The sequence below is a fragment of the Syzygium oleosum genome, unplaced genomic scaffold, assembly GCF_021117445.2.
Source record: "Syzygium oleosum isolate NSW1041296 unplaced genomic scaffold, Sole_v2.1 Sole_v2.25, whole genome shotgun sequence".
Taxonomy (NCBI): domain Eukaryota; kingdom Viridiplantae; phylum Streptophyta; class Magnoliopsida; order Myrtales; family Myrtaceae; genus Syzygium; species Syzygium oleosum.
This window is the reverse complement of record NW_026607509.1, coordinates 1815032-1837985: the sequence shown is the minus strand read 5'-3', so window position 1 is coordinate 1837985 and position 22954 is coordinate 1815032. Positions and strand designations below refer to the sequence as shown.

The following is a 22954-nucleotide window of genomic DNA, read 5'->3' as shown; positions in this document are numbered from 1 at the left end:
CGTCGGAGAGCCTTCCCTAGCGGCCGTTGTATGCTATCTTCCATGTCGTGTTGATTGTGGTTGACGTTCGAACCTCCCTTGGCTCGGTTTTCGCTTTTCCAGTCAACGTTCGTAATGTGTTCAATATAATGCCGAAATGAAATCCACGAGTCTTCGCATAGAACGAGCAATAGTTATGCATTTCTCTATGCTTGTCGTGTCGTTCATGTTTGTGTTGCGCTTCCTTCGCGGGCATGCTTTCGGTCGCTCAAACGGTCGTTTTTGTGTTTGTCGCCGGAGTTTTTTTGTTTGTCCATTGGCCGGCGAACTCGGCCCAGCCGAGGGAGGGGACGTCGGAGCTAGGCCGGTTCGGGACTGACCGCCGTCGCGGTGTCGGGCGTGAGGACGAGTCGGGCCTGCGGCCGTGGAAGGTGAAGTGCCGCGGGCACGAGTCGGGTTGGCAGCCGCGAACTGGGTCGGGCGAGCGGGTCTAACCGAGTAGGGTTTTGTTGGGTGTTTGGACTGGTTTTAGGTTTATTACGTTTTAATGGTTTTGGGCCTTTTAGTTACTAGAGTGGGTCTTTTAGGTGTTGGCCTTTCGTGGGTGGGCCGAATTTGGGAATTGGGCTAAATTGTTATTTAATTTTTTATTCCTAGTGAGCTTGGGTGTTTTGTTTTTTTTATTGTTTTATTTGAATTGTGGGTTTATTCCGAATTGGGCCCTCATGGAGCCCACCTCACGGTGGACCCGGATCGGCGCGCCCGGGTTAGCTCCGACCCAGGTTCGTTTTATATTATTTTAATATTATAATGTTATTTTAATATTAAAAAAATATTTTTTTCGAAAAAAAATTAAAAATTTTCGAAAATCAAAATAATATTATTTGGACTTTGGAATTGGTTTTTCTCGCCTTACTGTGTGATTAGTGTCATATTTGAATGCACGTTGCTTGGTTCACACACTTTGAATTGCGTTTTTAATTTAACCTCGCATGTAATTGATTATGCATGTTAGGTTGACATGTTGATTGTTGCTTCCCCTAGCTTGGTTAGGAATCGAATTTTAAGACTCCCAATTAGTGTGAACACGTTAGGCCGTAATTGAACAAGGTTAGGTATCGAAAGGGCACTAATTGGTCAATTAGTGTAATCAAGTCTCCCTACCCATTGAATCTCTGGTTCGTAGAAGTGAAGCATTTCTCCCGTGCTTTACTTGGGTGTCTAATCTACCTACCAAAAATTGATTAGTGGCGACTCCTATATGAAATTGATTTGCTTGTTAATAACTTAAATCTTAAGTCGTGAGTTGGTATGGGCTTGGGAGAGCTCGAGTTAGGTTTAACTTAGTAATCCATTAGCCAAACCACTTAGGCGGCAGGGCTGGTTCGAGGAGGTTGCAACAGATACGTATGCATCGGCTGCTCGAATAACATCCATTAGAATTCTGTTAACTTTGGCATCAATTTATAAATTGCATGTGCATCAAATGGATGTTAAAACAACTTTTATAAATGGTAAACTAGAGGATGAGGTGTATATGGAACAACCAGAAGGTTTTGTTCTACCTGGAAATGAGAATATGGTTTGTAAGTTAAACAAATCATTATATAGTTTGAAGCAAGTACCAAAACAATGGCATGAAGAATTTGACTCGATGGTATTATCATATATATTCAAGCATAACAATGATGATGAGTGCATTTACTCAAAATTTACCGAAGAGTTTGGAGTTATAATATGCTTATATGTTAATGATATGTTGATTATTAGTACAAATACGCATGGTATAGATGAAACTAAAAGGTATCTATCTTCTCAATTTAAAATGAAAGATTTGGGAGAAGTGGATGCAATTTTAGATATCAAAGTGATCAAACATATTGGGGGTTATACTTTAAGTCAATGCCACTCTATGGGGAAAGTCATTCAAAAATACCAGTACTGGGAATTAAAGAGTCAAATGTACCATATAATGTATCGATTAAATTAATGGAAAATACTGGGCAACCTTTAGCACAATTAGAATATGCTAGTACAATTGAAAGTATGATGTACACTATGCATTGCACTAGTTCAAATATATCATTTATTGTCTGTAAATTGTCCAGATTTATTAGTAATCTTAGTACTATGCATTGGAAGGCTATAAGTAGAATTCTTGGTTATATAAAGAAAAATGCATTATAGTCTATTTTATGAAAGACAACCTGCAGTACTAGAAATATTCAGACGCTAGTTGGATAACTAGCACAATTGATAACAAGTCAACATCTGGATGAGTCTTCAAGCTTGCAAATGATGCAGTCTCTTGGGCATCAAAGAAACAAACATGTATAGCTCATTCAACAATGGAATCCAAATTTATATCACTATCTGCGGCTAATAGAAAGGCTGAATGGCTGCGGAATTTGCTATTGGATAAAGAGTTGTGGCCACAACCAATGGCAGCCATATATTTACATAGTGATAATGAGGCAACTATGTCGAAGACATACAATAAAATATACAATGGAAAATCTAGACATATTAGTTTGCAACATGAGTAATTTATGTTCGGACAAATAATAACTTGGCTGATACATTCACTAAAGGACTCTCGAGAGGTTTTATAAGCAGCACTGCCAAGGGAATTGGTCTTAGACCAATTGATAATAGTCTAGCATAGTGGAAGCCCAACTTTATAATTTCTAATGACGTTATTAAAGTTAAATGGGTAACGGCAAGCTATTGTAACTTAACGGTGATCGAGTATTGGGGCATAAGTACTCATGGAAAGTTAGGAGGATGAGTGTAAGAAAACATTATTAGTAAAGTTCAAGGTTTAAGCAAGGCAATGCTAAGGTAACAAATTTAAGAACTTCACCTATACAAACATAAGAAGTGGTGCCGCTTCTAAAAAAAGTCGCATGAACTTTTGTAAATGTTCATGAATGCAGAGGGAGCACAAGGCCATAAAAGTTCTTAGGCTTAGGAAATTTCTAACCGAATGTGTATAAATCCATATGTGTGATAATTTGATTAACAAGTGGAATCATGATTTAAAGTTTTATCTACCATTAATTTTGTTAATAAAATTATTTATACTAATTGAAGGTTCAAATCTTAATAGGTATGTTCTTGTATGTATGAATTTATGTAAATTAGTGCAGATAACAAACTAAGTGGGAGATTGTTGAAATTATCATAAAAGAAATGACTCTTGGTTAAGAGCAGATGTAACTCTTGGTTTTGAAAAGTGGTGACTCTTGGTTCTAAAAAGAGGTTATCGATGGTTATGAAAGGAAGTTATTATTAACATGAAGAGTGATGATGGTAGGGAATAAAATCATATTCCCAAGAATAAATTAATTGGTTGTTTGTGAATAGAGACCAAATCACACGTTATTTAATATAACTACAACTGTTCATAACTACAATTTTTTCAGAACTCTGTCTTCTTCTCTTTTCATACACACAACTTTAACAACACATTTAAAGTGAAATTCAAAGAGAGAAATTAAGTAATTGCTAAACTCGTTTGTCTACAAAGAGTAAAGTCTTTCCAGAGAAAAGTTAATATTTGTCATTATTTATATGCAGTGAAAATTTCAGGGGTTCGAGTTAAGAAAAGTCAAAGTTCATCCACAAAAAGATTTAGATTAAGCAAAGAGTAAAGTCTATCCAAATAAACTCAAATAGTATATTCTAAAGCAAAATCTGCACCGAATTGTGTCGGCCGCATTTGAGATGGCGCACCTCAAAAGTCAAAAGTAGTGTAGTAGTTATAGCACTCTTTCTGCATCCAAATTTATACAAGTGACTTTATCCACCAACAATTAGAGTAGATAATTATAATTCTCAAATCAAGAGCAGATAAGGTTGCTTGTGTCGACTTCCCTTCCCTTCATATTGACTATGAATACACTATTTTTTCTTGTTCACACGCCACGACCATATGCATAACGATATTTTGTCGCATGCCAAAGAGGTTACCAGCCTTGGACTCAAAGCTCGAACAAATATCTCGCCACCCCGTGCGAAGGAGAACCTTTTAGGCACAACCAAGCAAATATTGCATAAAAGTGTATTGGACCAAGTCAATCAAACTAAGAATTTATGGGATCGACATTGGTCTCACCAAAAGATACAAGTCCCCATATAGTTTTTGAATTGTGTGATTGGTTTGCCTACCGCATCATCCATAGACTAATGTCCTGTTTCGTAACTCCAATAAGTGCTATAAATCAATGTCTTTGGCACTTAAAATTAAGAATATTTGATAACCATAAATAGTTTTGACTTCGTGATCCAATTAAGTCAAAAAAATCACTTAATTCACTAAGTAAGGACGGGTTACTTATTTCATTCGATAGAAAAGTGCACTCAAATAGGAAATAAAATCTTGCATATTACATTGCTTAAAGCCTAAAATCTACCAATAGTATACACTATTTAATATTCGCCAAAAAAGCATTCTTCCATTCCCATTTTTCAGGTATTATTACACAATTTTTATTTTTTATTTTGAACACTTCAAATGGTCAACACTTAAGTTTGAGGCCCGGTATGGGATTAAGGAACCAAATACAAAATTACTAATAGAATAAAAAATCAACAAATTAATAATCACTGTACCTCATTTATTCTGAAAACCCACTTTCATGCATGAGAAATGTGAAGTTGATAGATTTACAAAATTGGTTTATTAAGAAATGCGACAGATTTAAAATACCGCCCACTTGTTTAGAGAATCATTACAATTTGACCCACCATTTCCTAAGTCAATTTTAGTAATGTTGTTAGTCCTAAAATGGTGGAAGATTATTCAGAGAAGTTAGTTAATATTTTTTTTTAAAAATGACCAAGCTGTCATATTAAAATTCAAAGCACTTGTGAGATCGCATTTTTTCCTGCGTAGAGAGAGAGAGAAAAACTTTCTGGTGATGGTGGCGCCATGAGAGGCGGCCATCGGAGTTGGCGGTTGTAGGGGTAGTGGCGACCACCAGCGTTGGTCGCAATGGGCAGCAGGATAGGCGCCAGCAGTGGGTCAGTGGGCTACTCTATTTGGGTAAAGGGTAAAGGAAGAGAAAAGACAAAGGGAAAAGAGAGATGGTTTCAGGGTGTACTTTTGGACTTCATCAATTAGCATATGATACAAATCCAATGGAGAGTTTACCCAAAATTACTGATACTTCTAATGGTACAAGAATTCATCACATCCTTAATTTTATTACAAAACAATTTCTTAAACTATAAGTCTACGGTCGTTGAATCACTAACATTATTCAGGAAAATTATCAAAAAAGTCTTAAATCTATTGTAGTTGTTTCAATTCAATCCTAAATCTTTTTTTTTTGCCTATTCAGTTCTAAATCTTTTACATTTTTGTCAATTTAATCCATCCAGCCAATTCTAGCCAGCCAGCGTCGAAGTGGACTTTATTAATAATATTTTAATATTTATTTTTTTTCTTTTCTTTTCTTTTCTATATTTTTTCCCCTCCACTTAGGGCCAGGATGCCCTCACCAGATCTAGCCAGGCGAGGGCACCGCAGCCCTTGCTCAGTGCCAGCAAGGGCATCTTGGCCTTCGCCCATGGTTGACGACCCTCACCAGCCCTAAGTGGAGGGAAAAAAACTAAAGAAAAGAAAAGAAAAGAAAAGAAAAGAAAAGAAAATTATAAAAATTTCAAAATATTATTTAAAAATGTCAACGTCAGCATCAGCAGTGTTACGTCAGCGTCAGTCAGCCAAAATTAGACGGATGGACTGAATGGCACAAGTGCAAAAGGTTCAAGACTGATTGGCCAAAAAAAATATTTAGAACTAAATTGGCACAATTGCAATTGTTTTAGTTGTAATTCTCCCAACGTTATTCTATTTTGCTTTGTTTACCTTCACTGAACGTGCGAAAAATTAGAAGTCAAGTCAAAGAAAGCTTTTCTTTAGTTAAGAAATAGAGAGAGAGAGAGAGAGAGAGAGAGAGAGAGAGAGAGAGAGAGAGAGAGAGAGAGAGAGAGAGAGAGAGAGAGAGAGAGAGAGAGAGAGAGAGAGAGAGAGCCACCAATTAGGGATTGGTAGAAGAAGGCTATAGAAAGTTTGTAAAGAGAGCAAGAGAGGAGCAATTTTTTTACCATAAGATAACAAAAGCATGTTCACTTGCCTAGACTCAGATCCATTATAATCGGGTCATCGCGTGGACCTTACGTTGAGCTGCATATGAATTTGATATTTGTTCCATGTGTGAGTATCATGAAATTCAATAGCTTAAGCGCACCCGTCCTTATATATTCCCCGTGAAAAGATACAATTGCAGGGGAGTAACAATGAGGTGAGAGAGAATCAAAAGGAAAGATTAACAAATAGAGAGCATATGTCTACGAACACGATAAAAAAATGTCATAATCTGCACTACAATCGTATGAACTTGACATAATGTACGTAGAATGACTAAAGCTATAAAAGTCGTCCATTTTATATTGCAATATCTAAAGAGTCTTGGAGAATCTATTTTATTTTTTCCCACCGACACGACCATGTGACTTTACTTCTTTTGTCACTTTTCGCGAAAGGAGGAGCAACATCGGGCAAAAAGAGCCGGTACGTATAAATGCCTCGTGTGCACATGCATCTTCACGCCTCGAATTTCGAAGAAGAACAATCAACCAATAATAATCCTAAGCTCCGATACCAATTTATAACACAAATGTGGAACAAAACAGTTTGAGTAACAAATAAGTGCATGAATAATATTTGAACACGATGGACTTACGTGATTCGACTATATGCCTAATTTATGGGGAGAGATCGACGAGATGGACCTATTATCATTGTAAAAAATGATACTACAACCACTCATTGACATTCACTTATAAGGGTTTCCCAATCTTAAATTAAACTCGAACCCACAAGAAAAGAAAAAAAGTTTTCTCATACTCTCAACTCTCATAAATGACGATGACTCTTGATACTCTCTATGCCTCTCACCAATTTTATACATATTAGGCACGCTCACTGTGCAAACCAAACCAAACTCAACAACAATAATGATCACACGTTTGCACGCTTTTTTTGAAAGGCTTTGCTAGTATAATAGTCTCTGGACTATTGTGTAAGTAACATCATATTATGAGCCACAAATTCTAGACCCCACAACAGTTTCTAATTATTTTTTTTTTGTACAAAACAAGCTGTCAATTCATAATAGATTTAAGACTGCCACGTAAACATTTCTCTTTTTTTGAATTCCCATAATAATGGTCAACTTTTAAGTTGGGGTCGTCTTAAAGTTATCCATTTTGTTTCCTTTTTTAAAAAGAAAATATCGTGTTCACGATCTATTCCTATATTATATCTTCTCGCACTATATTGTGCCAACCTGTTTTCTTCATCTTGACTCTTCATCCTTGGAAAGAGTCTCACTCGGGGCACTATAAAATGCATGATATGAAACCGCTACATTGCGAACTCGTGCAACCAAAACTTGCTTTGTTATTTCTCTTCCTCAATCACTACGTCTAGCCTATCATTCCCTTCCCAATTCCCACGCCATGGCCTTAACCCTAACCAAGCTCCTTCTCTTCTCATTCCTTGTTTCTTCCACCGTACTCACCGCGAAATCCAAACTCCTAACCTCCAAGCGTGAGAAGCTCACTCGCTTCCTCGTCTACGTGCACGACCAAAATGCCGGGAGCAACGCCACCACTGTAAACGTAGCTCAGGCGTCGACGACCAATCAATCCGCCACGTCATTTGGTCTAGTAGGGATTTTCGACGATGCGTTGACTATGGGCCCTGAGATGAGCTCGAAGAACTTGGGTAGGCTCCAGGGCATGGTGGCATTTGCATCCCGAACGGAGGTGGCTGTGTTGATGTCCATGAACTTCGTGTTCACGAAGGGAAAGTACAACGGGAGCAGTTTGACCGTTGTGGGAAGGAACTTGTTGTTCTCGAAGGTGAGGGAAATGCCAATCGTGGGTGGAACTGGTCTATTCCGGTTGGCCCGTGGTTATGTTCAGACCAGCACTTACTTGTTCGACCCGAACACTGGACTCCTCGTTCTTGTGTATGATTTCTCTGTGTACCACTATTGATGGTTTCGCTAGGTTAAGCTTGGCAGTTGTCTTTGTTTGAATCAATAACAATAAAAACATAATTAAACTCTCAGGGAGAGAGCATGAAAAGGTTTCATGAGAAGTTTGGAAGAGTTTCTTATAATTCTGTCGACAGTGCATGATTGGAAACCGTTCCAGCTATCTTGTTACTGAGTGTTTTGTTGATAACAAGCGAGCTCTCCATTTATTGTCCAACGTAGGATGAGGTTACGTAATACCGTTATTTATAGCAGTGCAAGAAATGACATAAGAGTAATTGGAGCCCACCTGATTGCATTTCGTAAGTGATAAGACATTGCGCAACGATAGCACAACAAAACGGGACACACTAGAGCAAGTAGCAAATGAAGACCACACGCATAAAATTTGTGATCTACGAGATGAAATTTCATTCATCCGATCCATCATAAAGTGATGTTTATAACTGAAGTATTAAAAGTTGTGATTTGTTGAGAAACCATCTGAGGTAAGGAGAAGTGGATCTTTGTACATAATTTAAATTTGCGAAACTTTGCACCTGCACCGTCGCAAGAAATTCATCGTATCATGTACGTAGGGTCGCGAGCAAATGGGTCACATAGACCCCGTGATGTACGGACGTGTGTGATGATTTGATTGGTAAAGATTGAAATAGTACATTTATCATCATAATGTTCACCGGCATCGTGACCAACTTTATACACAGCTTATATACACTGGGAAACAATATCATCTTGACCATAACATTATATATATATATATATAGTTTAGTGCTGTGAGTATGTTCGTGTTGATCAACATGATTGATTAATTCTTTATTGTAAGTTGAATTTGTAATTAAAGCAAATACTCGCCAAATTATCAATGTTGTTCAATATTCTCTTTGCAATCCATGGCTAATGCATATCCAATGAGGAACTTTTACCTTGGAAAATCAGATAAACGAGTCATCCCGTTCTCAAATTATATTGTGTGACCTAGATGGCTTCGTCTCTTTCATCAAAATGAAAGAGCAGGCCGATGCGTTGAGTTTCTTCATCAGCCGAGTTGTCAAGCCGATATATCCAATCTGAACTTACAAAACATTGACATGGTTTTATTCATGTTTCATTCCAGAGTCTATCCAACACTACAAAAAAACAAGGATTTAGCCACGGAAATTAGCAACGAATAATTTTCCGTCGCTAATTAGCGACGGAATTTGCAACGAATTATTTTTTCGTCGCAAATTAGCGACGAATAAATTTTCGTTGCTAATTTCCGATGAAAAAAAAATTCATCGCAAATTTGCGACGAATTTTGCGACGGAAAAAAATCCATGGCTAATTTGCGACGGAATTTGCCACGAAAAAAATTCGTGGCTAATTTGCGACGGAATTAGCGACGAATTTTTTTTTCCGTTGCTAATTTGCGACAAAAAAAAAAGTCGTCGCTAATTTGCGACTGAATTTGCCACGAAAAAAAATTCGTCGCAAATTTGCGACGAAATTAGCGACGAATGTTTTTTCCATTGCTAATTTGTGACGGAAAAAAATGTCGTCGCTAATTTGCGACGGAATTTGCCACGAAAAAAAATTCGTCGCTAATTTGCGATGGAATTTGCCACGAAAAAAATTCGTCGCTAATTTGCAACGGAATTTGCGACGAAAAAGTATTCGTTGCTAATTTGCGACGGAGTTAGTGACTTATTTTTTTTCGTCACTAATTTTGCGACGTAATTTGCAACGAAAAATAAATTCGTCGCTAATATATGTATTGCGTGTCAAATATTTACTAATATATAAATGTAAATTGTTAATAGGATTTTTCAAACTTCAATGTATGAACGACCACCAAATGAGTTGGACCGTTTGTGCGATCAACAATTTGCAGCATGGTTCAAAACATATGTAAGTTGCCTATAGACCAAAATCAAGTTATTAATATTTTATACATCATTTAAATATATATTATTGACTTTGCGTGTGTGACCTTAGGTTCATAGTAATCGTGATCAAGTTGAAGAGCAAGGATTGCTATATTATCTGTCATGGGGTCCAAAGTCAAGAGTACGAATTTGGCCAGCATATTTCATAAACGGGTATAAATTTCACACTCAAGAATATGGAATGGGAAAAGCCACAATGAATAGTGGTGTGTGTGTTCGGTCATCCAATGATGGCAGTTCAAAAGATGATTTTTATGGTTTGTTGGATGAAATCATGGAGATAGAGTACCCCGGACCATTAATGCGGGTTGTGTTATTTAAGTGCATATGGTTCGACCCCGTCAAAGGAATGAAGGTGCATACGAAGTTTAATTTGGTTGAAATAAATCACAAGAAAAGGTATATGAAATATGAACCATTTGTATTGGCACAACAAGCAATTCAAGTATATTATGCATCATATCCTAGTTTGAAACGTGACAAAGCTAATTGGTTGGCTGTATGTAAAATTAAAGCACGAAGAAAAATCGAGGAACACTGGAAGGATACAACATATCAACAAGAGGAAGTTTGTAACACGGTTCAAACTGAGGAATATAACATTCCAACTCTACGAGATCCATGTGGAGCAATGATAGATGTAGATCTAACTGAAATTCGCGAATCAAATTTAGAATGTGTTGCAGAATCCGATTTTGAGACAGAGGATGATGATGATGATGACGACGACGACGACGACGACGACGATGCTCAAGAAGAAGATGAAGATCATGATGAAGACGAAGGTGAAGATGAAGATTTAGATTTTTTAGACTTTTTACTAATTATGTCGTAATTATTATTATTATTATTATTATGACAAGAGTTTATTGTTGTTGTCATATTTATTATTATTGTTGTTGTCGTAATTATTAGTATTATTGTTGTTGTTGCTGTTGTTGTTATTATTATTATTATTATTGTTGTTGTTGTTGTTGTTGTTGATTATTATTATTGCAATTATTGTTACTGAAACGTTATTGTCGGGAAAAAAAATGAATTAGGCGTGTGTGGGCTAGTAGAAATGAAATTCGTGGCAAATTTGCCACGGATTTCATAAAAAATGAATTGTGGGCATTTTATGAAATTCGTGGCTAAAATCCGTGGCAAATTTGCCACGGATTTTGCCACGAATTTCATAAAAAATGAACATAGGCATGTGTATGGGCACTTTTTTTTAAAATTCGTGGCAAATTTGCCACGGATTTTAGCCACGAATTTCATGAAAAAATTACTTAGACATGTTTGTGGGCATTTTTTTTAAATTCGTGGCTAAAATCCGTGGCAAATTTGCCACGGATTTTAGCCACGAATTTCATAAAAAATGAACGTAGGCATGTGTATGGGCATTTTTTAAAAATTCGTGGCTAAAATCCGTGGCAAATTTGCCACGGATTTTAGCCACGAATTTCATAAAAAATGAACGTAGGCATGTGTATGGGCATTTTTTTTAAAATTCGTGGCTAAAATCCGTGGCAAATTTGCCACGGATTTTAGCCACGAATTTCATAAAAAATGAACGTAGGCATGTGTATGGGCATTTTTTTAAAATTCGTGGCTAAAATCCGTGGCAAATTTGCCACGGATTTTAGCCACGAATTTCATGAAAAAATTACTTAGTCATGTTTGTGGGCATTTTTTTTAAAAATTCGTGGCTAAAATGTGGCAAATTTGCCACGGATTTTAGCCACGAATTTCATAAAAAAATTACTTAGACATGTTTGTGGGCATTTTCATGAAATTCGTGGCTAAAATCCGTGGCAAATTTGCCACGAATTTCATGAAAAAATTATTTAGACATGTTTGTGGGCATTTTTTTAAAAATTCGTGGCTAAAATCCGTGGCAAATTTGCTACGGATTTTAGCCACGAATTTCATGAAAAATTACTTAGACATGTTTGTGGGCATTTTTTTAAAAATTCGTGGCTAAAATCCGTGGCAAATTTGCCACGGATTTTAGCCACGAATTTTTAAAAAAAATGGCCATACACATGCCTACATTCATTTTTTATGAAATTCGTGGCTAAAATCCGTGGCAAATTTGCCACGGATTTTAGCCACGAATTTTTAAAAAAAATGCCCATACACATGCCTACATTCATTTTTTATGAAATTCGTGGCTAAAATCCGTGGCAAATTTGCCACGAATTTTAGCCACGAATTTTTAAAAAAAATGTCCATACACATGCCTACGTTCATTTTTTATGAAATTCGTGGCTAAAATCCGTGGCAAATTGGCCACGAATTTTTAAAAAAAATGCCCATACACATGCCTACGTCCATTTTTTTATGAAATTCGTGGCTAAAATCCGTGGCAAATTTGCCACGGATTTTAGCCACGAATTTCATGAAAAAATTAATTAGACATGTTTGTGGGCATTTTTATGAAATTCGTGGCTAAAATCCGTGGCAAATTTGCCACGGATTTTAGCCACGAATTTTAAAAAAATGAATTTTTGCCATTTTGATGAAATTTGGGGCTACATTTACGATTACGGCTCTCTCTTCTCTGTCTCTGTCTCTTTGTTTTTCGTTTTTCGTTTTCCCTCTCCTTCGTCTCCTTGGAGGGAAAAGCTTGCGACCCAAAACAATTCCCCCAAATCCCTCTTCCAATTCCCCCAAATCCCTCTCCTTCGTCTCGTTCGTTTTCAAATCTAGGCTAGGGCTTTTCCCGGCCTCGCTCCACGATTCCACCTCCCCCATTCCTCGCCCGCTTCCGGTGCCGGCGGAGCCGAAATCGCTCTGGTTTCCTTCGCTCGAGACGACCTCCTTCGGCCGCTGCTCCACCCCCCCTTCGTCGCCCGCTTCCGGTGCCGGCGGAGCCGAAATTGCTCCGATTTCCTTCATTCGGGACGACCTCCTCCGGTCGCTGCTCCACCTCCCCCATTCCTCGCCTGCTTCCGGTGCCGGCGGAGCCGAAATTGCTCCGGTTTCCTTCGCCCGGGAAGACCTCCTCCGGCCGCTGCTCCTTGCGGAGTCCGTCCTCGTTTCTTGCCTCTTCTTTCCCCTTGGTCTGGACCGCGATTCTGGGGCGAATTTCGAGCCAGCATCAGCTCAGGTTAGTTGGCTTGTACCTGCTGTCTGCGCATTTTCCCGCGTTGCGTTGGTCGTGATGGTTGGGATATGTGACCCGTCCGCAATTGGCTTCGACCTCGGTGATCATCGGTCGGCCTTGTTCTTCGTTTCTTGCTGTTTGAGCTCGATGTGGCGGTCGTGTCATCGAATTGGGGCTACTTTAGCTGGAAATGAGCAAGTCTGGAACATGTGCCACTTTCTTATTATCTTCATCCTTCTCTTCTAGCGTAAGATGCTCGGTTAATTCTTTTATATTCACAGAACTCCAGCAATTTCAGCTTGGTGAGGTGCTTGATTCCTGGTGGCATAGTCTTCAACTATTTGCATCGCTGGATGATCAATTTCTCCAGCTTAGACATCGCTTCCTCCTCTATCTGTACAAATGTCAGCTTCTCAAAATGATCAAGACCTAATATCTTGAGCTTTTGAAACCCTTTAGCCTTGAAGCATAGTGTTTGCCAATCATAAAGCTTTTGAACAGATTGTTGGTTCTGTCATCATCCGCATCTATGTAGTAAAGCTTTTGTACAGATTGAAGAGCTCCGATTTGCGCTGGGGTGCTGAAGCCATATTTGTAGTGCGTATAGGATAGTGACGAGTTTTTGGTCTAGGGATACTAAACATTTGTAGTCGAATGAAAATGTTTTGATAAAGCCTTTTAATAGCACTTCCATGCTTCACTGTTTGTTAATATTGTGGCAAGGATATTTTCCTGCTTATTTGGAGACCATTACTTGATCAATTCTGAGCTTAGCTTAGGGTTGTGGCAAGGAGTGTCATGTTCTACGGAGGTGGAATTTTGTAGGCTGACCTTGTTGAACAGATTCTGAGCTTAGCTTAGGGTTCATCCTTTGTCACTACAAGTTCATATGTACTACCAATTAAGCTATCAATTAGGGCCATATGAAAGATATCCTGTACCAATTGACACAAATGTTAGGTCAGTATGCCTTTTTCTTGCATAGAATTTTGTGTGAAAATTTTGACGAGGCTGCCATTGGGTAACTTTATATTATGCTGCATTCATTGTTTGCGAATCTTTTACAGCGGTGGAATGAACGGATTCCTCTGGCTAAGTGAGAGGAATGTACTGACCAATGTAATTCCTTCGCCTATCCATGGATTGGAGGATATTGTCAACAATCAAGTATAGTAAGTTTCTTATTTGCTTTTGTAATTCTTGGGCGACAAACTTGAATCATTCACAATCCCTGTTGCTTTACAGTAATGTTACTTATCTCAATCCTGCAAAGCACAAGCACATCCCAGACCACCTGCTAGTGTTGTCATTCCTCCAAAGGTACATGATGCTCTTACTGGTTCATATATGTTAATCTAAAAGCAAATATTTGTATTTTGTTCTCAATGTATACAATATAATTGGAAAAACGTTATGTGCATTATGTAGGGCTTTGTGTTTGATGTTACATGAGGCCTTTTCCCTTTCAACATTTCTATGAAATATCAATACGGTTGAAAAGCGCGGATTATTTCAAACAGGAGAACCTTTTTCAAATTACTGTTTAGGTCTCTTTATATTGGATGTCGTGACAAGAAAATGGATGGCTCACTTGTTCACTTTTATAGGTTTTAGGACCTTTGGATAACAAGCCATTCCCTGTGTTATGGCATGAAGATAACAGTGGTAGGCGCCAGAATGGAAGAGAAAGGTGAGAATGAATTCTAATGGTCTTGCTGTCTCGGTTGATGTCTCTGTCCGTTTGTTTTGTATTTCTGCTGTTGCATTGGTGGTTTGTATCAATTTAGAGGCTTGTGGTGCAATAGATTTTGCAGTTGAGAATGAACTTGAAACCAGGAACATTTGGAATAAAATTTTGGTTACTCCTGCAGGCTATTGAGTGTGTTTGTGGAATCTTTGGAGATCGTTTTCCCCTGTTGTTTCTGTTTAGAGACGCTTCTTTCTTTTCTCTCCCCATCTAAATGCAGTGCTTGTAATCTTGCAGGCCATCAGTACCTGGAGCAATGGTCGGTCCAATGCTGGGAGAAGCAGCTCATCGTCTTGTCAAGAGTACACTAAATATCAAGTTGAACAACAATCAATCCTCTGGCATCTTGGAACCACCACGCAATCGAAACTTTCTAGGATATTATGCAGTTAATAGACCAAGACCAGCTGCTCCCTCTGGGTACGAAAGGGGCTTCAGTGAAGATACCCACCTATACCATGGGAATCACAACTACACTATTATTTGATACCCACCTATATCAAGGAGTCGCCACTAATCGATTTGGGGTGGGTCGATTAGAAACCCAAATAGGGTGATGGGAGAATCACCCTATTCCTGCGAACCAGAGATTAACTGAATTCGGGGACTTGGTTACACTAGTTGGATAACTAATGCCCTTTCGGTACCTTTTTACCCTGTTCATTTCATGAAAACATTTGTCAGGCAATTTAGATTGATTTTAGGACATTTCTCCTAACATGTGAGGTGATCAAGCGAGTGCATAATCAGAAACGATCAGCAGTCAGGAACACAATAATTCATGTAGCCTAAGGTTCTAACCTTAATTAAGTCAGATGACATTCAAAACACAACTCATGCGATTGTATTAAAAACATGCACAATAATACAACGATAATAAAAATAGCATGCAAAATACTACCACACAACCTCAGGCTTGTCTAATTTATACAAGACAATAACATGCATAATAATACAACAATATATCACATAATCATAAAACTTTTTATAAAAAAAAAAAAATTTTGAATTTTTTTTTTCGAAAAAAGAAAAAAAAATAATAACACAGAAAAGAAAAAAAAAATTCTTTTTAAATTTTTTTTAAAATAAAATAAATAAAGAAAACAATATAATATAGTAACCGGGTCGGGTCGGCGGATCCGAGTCGGGCCGGATCCGACCCGAGTCAACGGATCCGATCCAAAACGTTGACCGGGTCGGATCTCCGGATCCGGGTCAGGTGATTGGATTCGGGTCCGATCGGAACCGACCCGGATCCACGAAACCGACCCGAATTGATTAATTCGGGTCGGATAATTGGATCCGGGTCGGGTCTGATTGACCCGAATGGATGAACCGGCCCTGAACCGGTTTTTGAACAGGACCGGACCGGTTCAGCCGGTGTCCAAGCCTCAAATACCGGAGGCCACTGACCGGACGAAAATCCGGCGATTCGCCGGATGTTTCGTCCGGCCAGTGGCATCATTCTCCTCAGCTCATCGAGCTGAGGAGTGTTTGATGCCCGGTCGCCGGAGAACCGACCTGAATAATTGCCGGCCAAGCCCCGATCGGAATTCGTCAAACCGAACGCCGATCGGAACTTGGCCGACGTACCCAGACCACGATTCGGGCTCCCTCTGGTCCCTGATGGTCTCCTCAACACTTACCTGAGTCGGTTGAGTCACCGTTCGGCCCCCTACTCTCCGACGAAGCTCAAACACAAACCGGGCTTTGTGAGACATTTTGACAAACGGTTGGCGGGCATGACAATAATAGAGGCATTTTGACCTCCTCCGGCGACTCGGTCGGCTCCGGCGACTGTGGCTCACTTCCGACGGCGAGTGGGGACCAGGACCGACATCGGTATGGGCCGGGATTCGCACGAAACGGCCGGCGCGAGTCCCGGCCCAACCACGCCGGAAAACAGGGGAAAACAGAGGCGGTTCTCGGCCGGGAGAGACTCACCGGTCGACGGCGCGTTCTGGGGGGTCTCCGGCTGCTCCGTGGGCGACGGTGACGCTGCTGGTTCTCCTTCTTGCTCTGGCGAGCTCTCGGTTTGCTCTCTCTCTCCCTGTTTTCTCTCGGTGCTCTTTTTCTCTCTCTCGGCCTCTCGCTCTGTTTTTTTTTAAACCGCCGGCCGACCTCTCTCCTCTCTTTCTCTGGTCTTTTATGGTCTCGGTACGAGCACGGCGGTCGCCGGAAGAGCTCTCAGTCTCTCTGTCTCGCTCAGTCTCTCTCTTTCTCTCTCGGCTTCTCTCTGCTCTGTTTCTTTCGTCAAACGGCCGACCAGGGGGTGCTTCCGGGGGTTGCCGGTCGGCTTGTTGGTGACGACGAGGCCGACTCAGACCTGCAAGACCCTCCGAGGCTCCTCTCTTTTCTCGGTTTCTCTTTGATTCTCTCAATCTCTCCCTGTATTTTTTTTTCTCTCCAAAACCGAACCTAGCCGACCCCCCCTCTCTCTCTCCTCTCGCTGGCCTGTATAGCCGACGACGACGCGTCTCTCTGCTTCGTTGCGTTCGCATGACGACGGCCTGCACCGATCTACCTGCTTCGCGACTTTCGCGGCCATTTGCAGACCGGTGCAGGGGGGGCCGAATCTGTGAGTGTCGAGAGGGAGGAGGAGGAGCGGAAAAACGGGGAGAGACGGCTGGGTTTCAAGGGAGGACGGGACTGGCAATTAATGCCAGTCCCGTCGGTGTGCTCGTTTGGCCCTGCATTGGCCGGATAGCGACGAGGTGAGGCCGCTCCGCCGATCGTCACTCTGCAGCCGCAACAGATGAGAATAGGGGAAGGAGAGCGACAGTCGGCAGGGGGAAGAGAAGGAGAAGGGGAGCTGGGCCGGGCCAGGCCCAGCTCGCGCGGGGAGAAGAAAAGGGGAAAAAAGAAAAGGGGCCCAGGCCCGCGGAGGGGAAAAAAGAAAAGGGAAAGGGCTCGGACCCGGGGGAAAAGGGAAAAGAAAAGGGCCGGGTCGGGCCGGCCCCGACCCGGCCCGACTTGAAATTTTTTTTTTTTTGAATTTTTTTTTAAAAAAAACATTCTAATAGACCTTATTAATATAAAATGTGCCTAATTTCTATATGCAATGCATTTAAATAGAAATAATTTTTTGCTTAGGAATTAAGGACATTAACTCCTAAATTTTGTGTAATTAATTTTTGGGCCAATTAAAATAGGCGTCAACAATGGGAAATTAGATCTGGAGATATATGGAGATTTAGGGAAGGTAATCTAATTCCTCATATACGAGTAACTAGCGCCGGCAATTTTCGACCTGACTTGCTTCTAGTGCTGCCCAACCCTCTTTCTGTAGCGACATCCCTAAGGGAGCCCTCTCTCTCCCCCTCTTCCTCTCCCTCTCTGTCTCCAAATTTCTCTATCTCCTCATTTTCAAGACTTACTTCGTTGATTTCGCGAACGACGCAGTCGACATCCTCCACGGAAGTAGAGAGTTTTGTCCTGTCAGTTCAGAAGTTCGAAAAATTAGCGTTTCGGAAGAATCTGCTCTTCCAGAACTTCTTGTTTCGGCTTCGGTTCTTGCTCCATATAGTCGAGTGCTCCGTAAGTTTCTGAGATGACTTCTCTGCTATTGCCTTCAACAGTTGACTAATCTAAAAGAGGTTTTGTGATCAAGTGGTATTTCTTTTGCAGGTCTTCTCTCCCGATCTAGAGCTGGATCTAGATTTGGGTGCTCTTCTATTCCGTCTGAATATAGATTTGGGATTTACCAGGCATTTTCTGTACTCTTTCAACCTATTGGTGATATTATTGTCTCTTTATGGTGATGGTACTGGGGCTGCCGAACCTAGGCGTTCACCGCCTTTTGGCAAAGCCGTAGCTACTGAAGAAGGAAATCTCGTCGTGTGTTTATCACTGATGATGATGATGTGAGATTCGGTGATCGGTCGCCGGTTATGCTTTGGTGCTATGATAGACCTGCTTTTGTGGAATGAGCAAGTCTTTATAGGCTGTACCAAATTGATTTATTTTTCAGATTTACTTATTTTGTGGAATTTGCATCTTTATGTTGATGTTATGTACCTCCTTTTTTTTATGTAAAATGAAAATTTTCCTTCCGATAAAAAAAAATCTAATTCCTCATGTTTTGAAGAACTTGGCATTCTGGATTGCAATTAAGGATACGTCGATGACTAAAATTGGTCTAATAGTTATTAGCTTCGTTAATTTGTTAGATATTAGTCAGCTTGATTCAGATTGTTGATGTCGGCCCAAAAGTTCGTTTGCAACCATTAGCAATCTAAATTCAAGCAATCAAGAAACATAATAAAAATAAATCTAGCGAGAAATTTAGGCTATGCACAAATATAGAGATGTATTGAGAGTTTGCTAGAGCGATTTATATAATGTGGTTCGGCCTCGATATACTACTCTCCCCACGTCCACCTTGAAAGAACTCGACTCTTAATTTTTTTACTCGAAACCTCAAATTCATTTTTCAAATTTTCAAGATCAATTTTAAAAGACTCTTTTCGTTCTTTTTTTCAAGAATTCAATTTTTTTCCTAAAAAAAGTTATTTTTTTCATTTGTCAAAGTATTGATTGCCTCTTATTTTTTTTTTCCTACTCTAACTCTTATCTCTTTCTCAAACTTTTGTTCTGTTTTTCTACGGAGCATGAGAATCGAACCCACACCGGAAACTAATCGTACCCAACCCACCACACCCCACTCCACTCCACTCCACTCCACTCCACCCTACCCAATTATTGGACCACTAGGCCTCGTGCATCACGTAAACATCATTGATTTCCAGATTTTGTTATTTTAGCATTTGCCGCACAACCCTTTTTTAAGATCTGCGCTTTTCCGGTCAAACACAATGTAAAAAGCCGTTCATAAGCGAACGTCAACATGTCGACGCATCTGCGGAATGAAACTTAACACGACCTACTACTGATCGTGCACTTTCTAGTTTTGAACAGGACATACACAACATCTCCACTGAAACTGAATTATTCACTTCCATGGACAGAAATAAAACTTCCTTTATTATCGCAGTGCTCGTTCTCGCACGTTCGTCATCAGTAATGTAATGCGTAAGCATCGTACTTCACAATCGCATTCCTGGTCATCGTGTCGAAAGTGAGAGTTCTCAGCTGAATATATCCGCGAGCGAACCAGAAAATGCCGTTCCCGCCAACCATTGTCAGCTCCCTCGGATTTTTCAGAATCGGGTTCTGCCCCAACACGGTCAACGTGCTCCCGTTGTACGTGCCTTACGTGAAAACCAAGTTCATAGTCATGGCGAGGCTGATCTCGCTTTGTGATGATGACGCATATATTGCCTGAGCTCTCCCGACGAGCGTGGAGTTCGGGTCTGGGCTCACGGTCAACGGGTCATCAGTGACTGCGACGGCACCGAAAAACGTAGCTGACGTATTTGTTGTTGCTGCTCGGGCGACGGACACGGCAGTAGGGTGTTGCCCGGTGACTGTGTCGCGGAGATAGAAGCGAAGATGGGTCATCTTCTCGGGTTTGAGCCCGTACTGATCTCGAGCAGATAGTTCTCGAGCGAACAAGGTCTCCGATTTAATCGCAGTGGGAAAGGCGAGGGAAAAGAAGAAGGCCAAGATGGTGAAGCTTGTGTTGCAGTGGGCCATTAGAGAGAGAGAGAGAGAGAGAGAGAGAGAGAGAGAGAGAGAGGCTAATAACGTTTATATATGGTTCAGTGAAGCTTAGCAAACCAAAAGAGAAAGATGTTAGTTGTACAATAGCCGTAGATGATAGTTTTTCTTTTGGTCAGATTGTAGATGATAGTTTTTTTTTTTGTCGAATAGTAGATGATAGTTTAAGTTGTTTTGTTACAGAATGATGGTGCTGAATTCTTGTGGGGTACTTTTTCTTTTGGTGGGAATTCTTGTGGGGTACTTCAACATGACACATTCATGAGAAATAATGCTGTATGTGCTATATATTATTCTTGCATTTTATGCATGTATGCTTTTATAAAACTAGCATTATTTTAAAGCAAAGTGTAGTGCACACCCATAAAATCAATGTTAACATGGACGATTGTTATATATAGTAGCTGCATAAATAATCTCTGAGATAATAAAAGATGCTTTCCAAAAGCAGACATGTGTTTTACTCACAAGTTAGTGAAATTATAGTTACCGATCATACATTAAGCAATGGTCGCCTGAGATCGACCGACCTCAAGCAAGGCTGCCAGTAGCCAGATTTGGTCTCGCTAGCGGTCTAAACCCTCGCCGGTGACATTGCATGTGTTGTAGCTAACAATATCACCTAGAAGGGGGATACGTGATTTTAAAACTACTTGAAATTTTAATGTGGAAGTAAGATGATCGAGTTGAATATTATCAAAATCGAGTGAAGTCAGAGTCTGAATATTAATAGTGATATGATGATATTCACAAAGAATGAAAGCCACAGTCTGAATATTAACAGAGGTGCGATGTGATTCACTAGTGTGCAAAAGTCTATGAAAAAAAGATAATCAACAAGAGTTTAAAGATAGAAGAAATTTCACACAGAATTTATAGTGGCTCGACTTATTGTAAGTCTACGTCCACTCTCTCACGCTAACAGCCTATTGGTTGGATTCCACTAAAAATCTTCTTGAAGTTACAGTAGTATTTGCCGTTTATACGCAAGCACTTCTCCTTGAAGTAGGTGTTGCTAATACCCAAGCTGATATGACTCACTATCTCACACCTAAGTACAAACTATAACACTGTTAACACTTTTCAAAAAATTTACAATTTAATGCTCATGGAAGACAAGTATGTAAGATCGAAGTTCTCTTACTCTTTGAAATTTTTTACTCTGGATCTTTCTATTCTCTTCGGCACCTTGATCTCATTTTATATTTCCCCACTTCCAATCTACTCGTTGGACAGTCTTCAATGATCACTCTCCAATCAACCCGTTGGACAAGATTACATAAAGAAGATTGAGTAGCGATGAGAGATAATATTTGAATCCCCATTGATTTGATCGCCCATACAAGCAAATCTCCAATTTCCATAAGTAGAGTTCTACGATTAAGGAAAGTAAATTGTCTATGAAGTGATTGCCAATCAATCTAAGATGTCTTGCGTAAATGATTTTGTTGCAATACAATCTTTAGGATCGAAAATCAATACTTTCTAAGTTGGAAATCCAGACCAAATCACTAGTTGTGATGGTTAAATTTTGCGTCTGAATGTATATTGCGTCTGAATATATTTCCATGCGTAGATTTTGTAATATGATGATATTCAGTTTTAGCGTAGAATCTGAAAAGATCAACTGCTTTGATGATATCTATGTATAAGCTTTAGCGAAATCCACACCGTTGCTCTGATGATATCTATGCAATAATCTTGATGATATCCATGAAGTACGCTACCGATATCCACGTTATAACTGGCTTTAGATAATATTCAAGTCCAGTTGTCTGGTAATATCCAAGTATATTGGTAGTTGTGAATCTACCTCGCTGTTCACCTATTCATGGTACTTCCAAGCTTTACTGAACTACTCGTTTTAGGCTTGTTGACCTTCTACTTCGGTACCTCCAGTTTGTAGACACTTATATGCACAATGCCTTATTCATCATTAATAGATAACTCATATGCATCTTTCGTCTGGTTACTCAACAACTAAATATGCTAGTAGCCTTTGATTATTTTGTCATCTTCAAAACATCATAAAGGGACTTTCCTAATAACACAAAACTCAAAGTACCTCCGGACCTACCTTAAGTTAGAGGCCAAAGCTCTCCAAAAAATTTGCCAAATGGTATTTACATTCACCCAAGAGATTTTGAAACCCAAAGCCCCTTGGGAATGTAGTTCTCAGCACAGCCATAGCGCCCCAAGTGTGACTGTATCCAAGGATCGAAAGTAAAGGTGAAGATAACAAGTACGCACATTTTTAATGCGAGAAGATATAACACATTGTAGTAGTTTCATTTTTTCCGTTTCCTTATATTTTTGTTTGCATGGAACATTTCAATTCCTTATATTTTCATCTCGATGTACTTCCAATTCCAAACGTTTCAATTCCATGACTTCAAATCGAGTGCACTTTACTTTCCATCAAAATTCGCACTCCATCTATGTCTCATTTGTGCACTTTGTGCTCAAGTGCCGAATCGTGAAATATAGGTCGCTCTCTAATTATTTGAGATCGAATCGC

The 22954-nt window shown here is 39.8% G+C and overlaps 3 protein-coding genes across 3 annotated transcripts; 2 read left to right on the top strand and 1 right to left on the bottom strand.

Moving 5' to 3' along the window:
• Positions 1-7429: 7429 nt before the first annotated feature.
• On the top strand, positions 7430-8173 carry LOC115674874 (dirigent protein 22-like). Its single transcript, XM_030597393.2, has one exon. It carries the CDS (start codon positions 7507-7509, stop codon positions 8047-8049), a length of 543 nt encoding a protein of 180 aa, XP_030453253.1. The 5' UTR covers positions 7430-7506; the 3' UTR covers positions 8050-8173.
• A 4309-nt stretch (positions 8174-12482) lies between these two features.
• On the top strand, positions 12483-13638 carry LOC130134946 (uncharacterized). The gene is made up of 2 exons (XM_056303002.1): positions 12483-13073; positions 13352-13638. The coding sequence occupies exons 1-2, from the start codon at positions 12483-12485 to the stop codon at positions 13490-13492; spliced, it is 732 nt and encodes a 243-aa protein (XP_056158977.1). The 3' UTR covers positions 13493-13638.
• A 6390-nt stretch (positions 13639-20028) lies between these two features.
• Positions 20029-20412, bottom strand: LOC115674872 (dirigent protein 21-like). The gene has a single exon (XM_056303001.1). The coding sequence runs from the start codon at positions 20410-20412 to the stop codon at positions 20029-20031; it is 384 nt and encodes a 127-aa protein (XP_056158976.1).
• Between the last annotated feature and the right edge of the window lie 2542 nt (positions 20413-22954).

Coding starts and splice junctions, on each gene's coding strand:
- LOC115674872 (XM_056303001.1), bottom strand. CDS start 20,412: ATGGCCCACTGCAACACAAGCTTCACCATCTTGGCCTTCTTCTTTTCC.
- LOC130134946 (XM_056303002.1), top strand. CDS start 12,483: ATGAAATTTGGGGCTACATTTACGATTACGGCTCTCTCTTCTCTGTCT. Junction 13,074..13,351: donor TCGAGCCAGCATCAGCTCAG/GTTAGTTGGCTT, acceptor TTATATTCACAG/AACTCCAGCAATTTCAGCTT.
- LOC115674874 (XM_030597393.2), top strand. CDS start 7,507: ATGGCCTTAACCCTAACCAAGCTCCTTCTCTTCTCATTCCTTGTTTCT.